General features: G+C 41.3%; 1 protein-coding gene across 1 annotated transcript; it reads left to right on the top strand.

Annotated features, from left to right (window-relative positions):
* The first annotated feature begins 1,401 nt into the window (after positions 1 to 1,401).
* Positions 1,402 to 8,871, top strand: LOC146618844 (uncharacterized). The gene is made up of 5 exons (XM_085370469.1): positions 1,402 to 5,051; positions 5,610 to 5,843; positions 6,950 to 7,106; positions 8,351 to 8,480; positions 8,684 to 8,871. Exons 1-5 carry the CDS (start codon positions 1,402 to 1,404, stop codon positions 8,869 to 8,871), a joined length of 4,359 nt encoding a protein of 1,452 aa, XP_085226595.1.
* The last annotated feature ends 614 nt before the right edge of the window (positions 8,872 to 9,485 follow it).

The raw sequence follows: 9,485 nt of genomic DNA, 5'->3' as shown, positions 1-9,485 counted from the left end.
TCAACTCATGGCTCCCCTGACAACAGTAAACTTACAGCCTCATTAACCAGTTTATATCAACAGTCAGCTCGAGTGCAAGAAGAAATGTTAAACAGAGACGTCAGTCATGCAAACCTCACCAAGCACTCCAGTTTCAGCGAGGGAGGAAGTTTACCTTACGATCAGACTTTCCTTTCTTTTTCCTTCAGTAACACTCAGAGTCATACTCAAAGCGTTTTGAATGATTCCCCAAACATTTTTTTTTCATCAGCTCCAGAAGCGGTTGCGTTTCACACACGACCTCTTGCTGAGGTGTCGTCAGAAACAAAAGAAGACACCAAGAAGCAATTGAGGCATACCTATCCTAGTGAAGCTTCTGTCAAAGAGAGACCCGTCTCAACATCTACAACATTTTCTCACTCATCAAAATCCTTTTATATTGCAAGGAAACCAGTAGAAAGTGGAGAAAAAGAGCTGTATGAAAAAAAAGTAAGCACTGGGGTCCCGCAGTCAGACCTGATATATTTCAGTAAGAATAACAAAACAGCTTCCCACAGTGTCTCAACAAACTTAAAAAGTTTCATTCAAAGACAGTCTTTGGACATCAGCAGTGGGCCGGTAAGCAATATGCCTGTTATTAGTTCAGCTCCCCACAGCACTCACATAAGTGTTCTTACAGAGGGTAGTGATCACAGCACTGCATCTCATCCAGCAGTAAGAATGAGCTCGATTGAAGCTCACAGTGCAGCAACACCCTTCAGCGGGAGTAGGCCAACCGCTTTGCCAGTCGAAAATCCTGAGTCTCACTTTCAGACAGGAAGAGTGGATTCTTTGATCTCTCTTCTGAGACTCCAAACACCAGCTAAACCAAGCTTTCAGACCAAAGGACCCATACTGACATTATTACCAAAGGATTCTGCCATAAAGCTTGCATCTGCAACCACAAAGACACACTTGACAGATAAACAAGATCCTCTGACATTTAACGCTGTACACAGCATTGTTAAACATTCTTCTGTTGATCCCCCAGGGCCAATGAATAAACCAGTTATAAGAGAACCACAAACTACAACCACCGCAACAACAGAAGTTTTGCCCAGGAAGTTGTTTCTCTCAGAGTTGAGTCAGGACTTTGGTGATGACATGCCCGTGTTGACACTACCAACACTATCAAGCAAATCTCTTTCTGAGAAACTGACAATAAGTAAATTTTCAGGGACTCAGTCTAAACTCATCCAGGTAGGAACTTATGATGTAGCTAGAGGGAAGAATGTAGCATCAACTCGTCAGTCTTATTCAACATATAGTGGGGATTTAATCAGAGAGTCACTAAGAGATAATGATACAAAATCAAGAGATGAAAATGAACAGGTGTTGTATGCAGTTGTAGAAAATGGGAACAAGACAGAAAACGATGAGGAGATGAACGCAATAATAAAGTTGCAGGAAGGAGAGAAAAACAGGAAAGACACAACTTTGAACTATCAAAGAGAAAAATTTAAAGAGAGCAGAGAAGAAGAACAAGAAAAAATAATCAATACCAGAGCTAAGACAAATCAAAATGTAGACAGGGAAGGGGAAGAAATGGCAGCGCAAACCGCCAACATGAGTAGGGAAAAAGGTGAAATGACTAATGGAGAGGAGGGTGTAACCTTGAGACAAAACCTGGATCAAAGCAAAGGGCAAATCAGTGATGAAGAAGGAGCTGAAAGAGACAGTGTGACTAAAATATATGAAGAGAATTTCCTAAAAGTTGCAGCTGAAAAGCAGAGTGAGTCTTTAAAAAGGGAAGAAGCAGAGGATAGAAGTGAGAAAACGCCAGAGGGGAAAGAAGACAATAAATGTGTTGGGGAAACTGGGAAAAAGGACATGACAAATGTTCCCTTTGGACCCCCTACTAATTCGAAAGAATTTAACAGAGATAAAGAACACGTTGTTGAGAACCTGTCTCCCTGCCCCAGTTTGATTAAACAGCTGGGAACCACTGAGAACAAGGGCATTCATCTGGGAGAAAATGCTACAGCAATTGTGGAAATCACAAATAAATCATTTACCTATAAAGTGACAAAAAATCACAGAACAACAAGTCAGAGCCCAAACCAATCGAAAACAACATCTCTTCCCAAAGAGCCATACACACAGACTAGATCTCATCTCTCTCCCCCCAAGGACGTTTTTCCAAAACATGAAGTTACGTCATCACTCGCTAACGAAGTTGTTGAAGCTACATTTGGACATCACACTTTAAAGTTTGGGGACGTATTAAAGCCATCGGTTTCCCCAAACAGCAGTGCAGCTAAATTCACTCACCCTTTACTAAAGACTATCAGCAATATGTTGTCACTCACCACCCATCGATTGACAACCGCAGCTGGATTCCCGAGAGCTGAGCCCCACTTTACAGTAAATAGTTCTACTCCCAATATATCAATTATTTACGACATCCCAGATCAGACGCATAAATTTAGTGCTTCAGTTTCAAAGGCCAATTCAATTTTACATACCGCAAATGAGAGCGAGCAAGCAGAATACATTATAGCATCAGTGAATCCCGGTCCACACCAGAAGATGTATAATCACTCATCTACTAGGCCACCCACGGCCACAGCCTTGTCATCCGAGGCCCACATCTCCATAGGCCAGTTGCAGCCTCGCCAAGCGCAGCCTGTCCCTCAGATCAGCGAGTCCTCCTCCTCCCCCTCTTTTGACATGACTTCAGGCCAGCCATGCTCATTTAAACTGTCAGAGCAGACAGCCCATCCAGATGCTCTGCATACCTCTGTTGATGGTAACGAGCAGAGATCTGTGCATACCCTAACGGCATCATCGAGTCCTAAAGCGGAAAACGATCAATTTCCCCATACCAACATGTCACCGCTGCTAAATCTCAGCCTGTTTGGAGGTGACATTTTACCTGGCACCTATAGGCTGACAGGTCTAACCGGATCAGCGGTTAGCCCTGTCTTACTAAACTTACTTAGGGCCAATTCCAACACTCAACATGCGAATGGTGAAAGTGACCGTGTCAAGTCTTTGTTAGGGACTGCTGATGAGACAAATCAAATCAAGGAGAACGATAATGCACGAACAATGGTGACCTTGAAAGTGAAACATTTAGAGCTGGTCACAGAGCAAATATCAGAGATGAGACTTGAAAAGAACAGTTTACCTTTTATTACACCAATGACCGGCAGCAATAAAGATAACATAGATGAACTTAATTCTTTGTCTATAATGCAGGCTGATAAACCAGCAATGAAAATGATTCATGAGAATGACCTGATCAGTGTAAATGGCGAAAATGAAGCAAACAGCACTGTGACAGTTCCCATCAAGTCTGTCATGCTTGCGGTTCATTCTGGGCCCAGGACTGAGCAGGCTATGGACGACAATTTTGTGTATGATTTTGGAACACCTGCCTTTAGCACACATGTGGCACCATCTGGCACCTCTCCAGATGTTGAGTCAGAAGGTTGGCCTGAAATGCCTAAAATCCAGCATGATGATGTGACTAAAATGTCTGTTTCTGATGTGAAGCATCATGCAGAAAAAACACCCGGAAAGCAAAACAATTCAGTGAGCAACAGTGCTCTCCCTGCTGCACATATTACTTTCAGAAATGATATCATTATCCTCAGTAAATCCACACACCAGACTGACGACCAGCTAATTACTTCTTCCTTTCAAATGATAACAGCAGTAACTGATGATTCCGTGTCCCTGGCTCCAACTCCTACCATAGGTGGGGTTACTGTGTCCAAAGAAGATCACGAATCACTGCTGATGGCTAGTGAGAGTGTGCCAGTTGTGGAAAACTCATCTCGCGCTGCTGCTGAGCACATAGAGCACTCGAATCGTCATACTGAGTCTTTGTCATTGATAGGGCGTCCCATAACTCCTACTACTGGCAAACCCAACCCTGCTGTGAAAAGACAACACACAACAGAAACACACAGTGCCGAGCTGCCTGAGGATAAAATTTCTGTACGGACTATTGAACAGAGTCAGCATGCTGCTCCTGCTGTATTTGTAATAACACATAATATTAATGACCCAGAGAAGGACATCCAAAGAGACTTGCTGCAGACATCCCACAGAGCTGAAGGTTTGCATGGTCCAACATCTACCATGCTTAGAAAAATGGAATATTCATTAATTAAAGACATCAAAACAGCTCTGACTACAAAGAGTGCTTTTGAAGCCAAACAATCTCTACTTGAGAAAATTTCTGCAGCATATACGCAGGACAGAACAGAGCAGCCTGACAGGCAGACCTCGCATGAAAAGACTTCAATAAGTCAATTGATATCTGGATTTATGGCAGATTCTGCACCAACTACAAGGATCTCGCCCACAGACATTATTAATAAAAGCAGCTGTAGGACTATCGGCTGTGCTCGGTCAACCAAGACGACTGAAAAAACAACTGGACCAGGTGAAATTGATCATAGTCAGAAAATGTATAAAACACAGGGTGCAGTCACAGAAAGAGATCATTTCAGAGACGAGGACACTGCTGGCGCAAAACCAGAAAATGGCAATTGCAGCTCTGACTGTCTTGTAGCTGGAAAGGCTACACCGCAGGCCGCTGACCTTGAATATGCAACGCTTTCAGCATTCATCAGTATCGGTGAATCCGATCACGGCGTTGATGAAACGATGTCAGAAAAGGCCAGGAGTGTGGCAGCTAAAGCTGTTCATTTGGAGAGGCACTGGACACCTGAGAGGCCCCACTTTGTAAGGAAAACAACACAAAGACGCTTTCACAGAGAGACCTCGAAGGCTCAGGAGGTTCCTGCTAAAGAGGTCACTTTATCTGAACCTGAAGCAGCTCTTCTGCAGACCAAAATAAAGGCTACTGAGCTGACGGTGCTCTCTGAAAAAAACACAAAAACACAATTAAACCGAGGAACAGGCAATGTCGAGGTACTTGAAGCGCAAAATGCCACCAGGTTAGTGAGTGCCGCGGCTAAAGAAGAGTCTGGGCGCAGCCTGTTACTGCCAGAGTCTGAGTCCGAGCTGCCAAAGCTGAAGCGCAGGGGAAGGACCTCATCACATCTGTATCTCTCTGGGTAATGCTACTATTTATAATTAGTTAACACATACTGGAGATTTTGAATGATTAAAATATTGACTAGAAATGATCCCATGACTTTTACGTTTTTTTTCTTCCTAATTTGTGAAAAGAAGTCAGGAACCACAGTTGGCAAACAGACTAGGATGCCATTTTATTTATTTATTTCTGCAGTCAATGAATGTTTATAGCACAATTAGGAATTTTAGCTGAGCAAAATAACTTAGACATAACTACTACTACCCTTCACAACTGTGAAAACTCTGAGGTGGGAAGAGTTTTCAGAGCTGTATTTGTTCAACCTGAGATACTCATGTGACTGCAAGTCCTAAAGCTGATTTCTATACTAAATCAAAATAGATGTAAACGAATGTCTACATTGAGAAATCAATCACAAAATAAGATGTATGTTTATGTGTGTATGTTTAGCAGTAACATAAAGTATGTAATATGCAGTACTTTACACAATAACATTTTTGGTGCCGCCCTTCTTTAAAGATATTTATGATGTAAATATGTTAAGATTCATGTTGCAAATACACCAATTTGTTGGTAGTATAACAGAAGTTTCAGAGGATCTGTGTGGCAGTGGAAACTACACAGCAGAAATGAGTCTTGACCTTGGGAGAGGTGTAGAGCCTGGCGATGCTGTACCTGCCCAGGGGAACCTCAGAGTGGTTATCAACCTAAAGACAAACAACAGTCAGATAAACCTCGGGGTCACCTCCTGTTGCCTGTCTCCAACCATCCAGCCAGACCTTGCAAACTCTACCTGCTGTCTTTTCTCCAGGTAAACAGGAAAGCCGGAAATAAGCGTTTGTGTTCTTTTCCAACTCTTGTGTTCCGGCAATCCCCCACCACAATGAATTGGATAAACTGTCAAGAAAATGGATGGATGGATAGAATTCTGATGTCTTTGATAACATCAGTGTTTGTTGACTTCTTGTAATAAGGTTATTAGGCAGTCTCATTCAAACTTTGGATTAAATATAAGTTTAAATGTTCAATTTTTCCAAATCTCTGACCTGGTGATGGGGGAATAAAATAATTAAAAAAATTCAGGTATCACATTTTTACCAGGTAACACTTATCCACACGGCCCAGGGTTGTTATTATACGTAGGGCTAGACTGTCACTGCTTAAAAGAATGTTTATTTTTATTTATTTATTTATTTTACCAGATAAATAGTTTTACTATAACTTACATCAATCCAGGAAGCTGCAGGTCCATTTCTAAGAGTTAAATATTCTAGATAAAAAGAAGGCTGTTGTAGGTTGATGGTGTTATCTCTCTGAGCCAGGATCAGTCAGATAGATGGAAATTGGGTGCACTCCACACATATGGAGAAGCAGCAATATACTGTAAATAGACAACCTGTAAAATATCAAAGTCTGAGTGACTGTTAAACTTAAAAAAATGTTTACACCAGTGATGTGCAGTTTTTTTTTTTCAAATGTATTTCTCCTGAGTGAAATGAAGAAAAAAAAAAACAGTAAATCATTTTAAATTACCTTGAAATAATAACCTCAATAACTCCTAAAGAGCTGAGGAAACGCTTAAAAAATCAGCACACTGGTGAATATATTCTGGACGCTAAATCAGAATTTATAGCAAAACTTATTAACATTACATACCATAACTACCAATCTTACAACACCCTAAAACAAAAACTGACATTTACCTAATATGATTTATTGTTTTTTTAAGTGTTCAGCTCAGTCCAATCCAAAATATTGACACAAAAAGGGTGCACTGTTTATTGATTACTGCAGCTTCCATGGCATGTGGCAGGATTTTCTCACTTTAACCGCTTTTCCTTAAACATTCCGCTATTTCTTTTAAAGAAAAAAAAAAATCCACTAAGGTTATACTCTGCATTTGTTTTGGTGCCTCAGGTTAGCAGCAGAACCAGCAGGGATCACACTACTGCCCACTTCCTTGTCAACGAGTGCCAGCTTCACCATCAGTCTCTCCCAAATGATTAATTACTCAGTAGTGTACCTACACTGCGATCTGAGTGTCTGCCTGAGGAACCACTCTGACTGTGAAAGGGTAAGATTGCAGTGGGTGCACAGCGTAATGATGTGAGAGAATGAAAGAGCAAGCGACTGAAGGTAATTTAAATTTTGTGACACGGAAAACATGGAGACAGACTAGAAGTGAGCGGGCTCCTTTAAATTGGTTGGGTACAAGAGCAAAGAGAGACGGTAAATGAAAATTATTTGAAAGCATAGGCATACATAATTTTTCAGAATCAAAGTTAAAAGAATCCTTTGGTACAACTAATGCAACATGCCATTGCTAATACTAATAAGTATTTTATACATCTCACTCTTTAGCAAGATTACAAAGACCGGAGTCAAACCCCAGGAATCAAACACACAGCCTGGAACCCTGGTCACGTGATTATAGACACACTATAGGTTAGATGAGGTCTTCACAAAGTTAGAGAATAGCACTAGACAAGCAGCTCTAATACCAACCCCTGTATCCTGCTGTTTTGGGAATGAGGGCTCTGATTTAATGAGAAAAGGGGAATCATCTGACAAGTGCATGTTAGAGGGCGGAGGTGAAAGAGAGGAAAAACTCCAGAGACTCATTTTGATGTCTGGCTTTGAAGAGCACTTCCACAGCTCCCACAGCAGCTGTGATTCTAGTATTGCTAAGTTCTCAGCCATTTTTCTTTTGTTTTTTCCTGTTACAGTGGTCATGTAAAACAGTGGGGATATATGATAGACGATAAAAGCTCCATCTTATAGAGCAGTAAAACACTTTGAGAGTTTGAGCTTTGACACAAATTGTACTGCATTATCTGCAACTTTCTTTGTCCACATCTATTGCTCCTTTCCCCCCTCTTGTTGTGACAAATTGTGTTTCTTCTTTGCACTTGATGTGAGACTATGCATTCTGGTGAAGCACATCAGCTACAGAAAAGCTATACATTGCATTGCAAAAACCCAGTTTGAGCTGCTCTAAATCAGAATGGGATGCCTAGATTAAATGAAAGCTGTTCCTTACAAGCTCAAATCCATATTTGCAGCTCTTTATTTGAAATAAATACTTCTGCTCATGCTCTTTTTATTCAACTAAAAAAAAAACTGGCAGGAAAAAAATCAGGTTTTTCCAAAATATTTATCAGAGGAGTGATTTGTTTGTGTTGGTTTCGTGCACATTTCTTTCTGTTTATCATCACAGACAGAAAGAACAACCATCCATCACCCAAACAGATAATAACCTGTTAGCTATTTCACCAGTTTCCAAACTTAATTGTTTTATATCTCCTCGTCTTTTTGTAGCAGTGCCTTCAGAAGAGGCGTGCACTTCCCTCAGAGGGCTCGCAAACTTTTGCCACCAATCTGAAAAATCGCATATCCTTTGGACCCATGTTGAAACAAGTGAAGAACTCTACCTTTCCAGAGGAGATAGGTAATTATTAGCTGGTCCTTACACAAAAATGATGATCTGAGATAACAGAGCATGCACGGCAGATGATGTGATAGGAAATTAGATATTCTCCTCATGAGTGCGTCATATAAAGCTACACGATGAAAGTAAAAGAGATTAGGGAACACTGCACAAACAAGTCATGGCTGTGACTTTTACGGTCTGTTTGTTTGTGTTTTTATCAGAACCATCAGAACTGGACTTGGCTCTGGTCATAGTCAGCCTGGTGGTTGGCTCCTCGCTTGTCACAGTGATGCTGCTGCTGGTGTGGCTGGCCTACCGTAAACGGGGTGACTGGCTGCTCCGCTCGGCGGCTCCGCCACGAGCCTGCTGCGGCTGTCTTCACCCAGGAGGTGACTTGATCCTTCCGTGACCAAGGAAGGACCGTCGCCTTTTACACTGATCAAGTCTTTACCAAAATAGCTGCAGACAATTACATTAGTCAACAGACAGTGGAGCAGTCAATCATATTAACCACAGAGCAGAGGCGGCCAGCTGCATCGGCTGGTATAGGCTAGACTACACAATGAGGAGCAATCCAATTCACACCGCCTTTCGCAGGTGACACAGCTGTTGCAGTCTAATTTTGTACTTAACCATGAGCAGTCGATTATCATTCACAAATAAAAAAAAAAACACCTTGAGCCCTTTGTTTTATCCCCAGGGGCAAGAAATCAGCATGCTTTGTTTCCCACTTTGAGAATAATGGCTTGTGAATAACTGTTTCATACACGATAATGTATGCATTTGTGTCTTGTTACCTATATCGAGTCTTTGTGGTAGAAGCTCATTTATTATTGCAAGAGAACATACAACAGCCCTGAAATGTTGCTTCTGTATCTATACACTGTAATATGATGTGGCTAATAATATGAAATAGTGGGAAAAAAATATCAGAATATGTATCAGTGCTGATTTACTTTTAATCTGTGTCTAAAGAAGAATTTTTTCCTGCTCTCAATCTCTAATCTGAATCCTTAATAAGTA

The sequence above is a fragment of the Diplotaxodon limnothrissa genome, linkage group LG14 (assembly GCF_057381915.1).
Source record: "Diplotaxodon limnothrissa isolate DT_005_m linkage group LG14, D_limnothrissa_male_GT1.1, whole genome shotgun sequence".
NCBI lineage: Eukaryota > Metazoa > Chordata > Actinopteri > Cichliformes > Cichlidae > Diplotaxodon > Diplotaxodon limnothrissa.
This window is presented reverse-complemented; position numbering and strand designations above follow the sequence as displayed.

Coding starts and splice junctions, on each gene's coding strand:
- LOC146618844 (XM_085370469.1), top strand. CDS start 1,402: ATGAACGCAATAATAAAGTTGCAGGAAGGAGAGAAAAACAGGAAAGAC. Junction 5,052..5,609: donor TCACATCTGTATCTCTCTGG/GTAATGCTACTA, acceptor ATTTGTTGGTAG/TATAACAGAAGTTTCAGAGG. Junction 8,481..8,683: donor TACCTTTCCAGAGGAGATAG/GTAATTATTAGC, acceptor TGTTTTTATCAG/AACCATCAGAACTGGACTTG.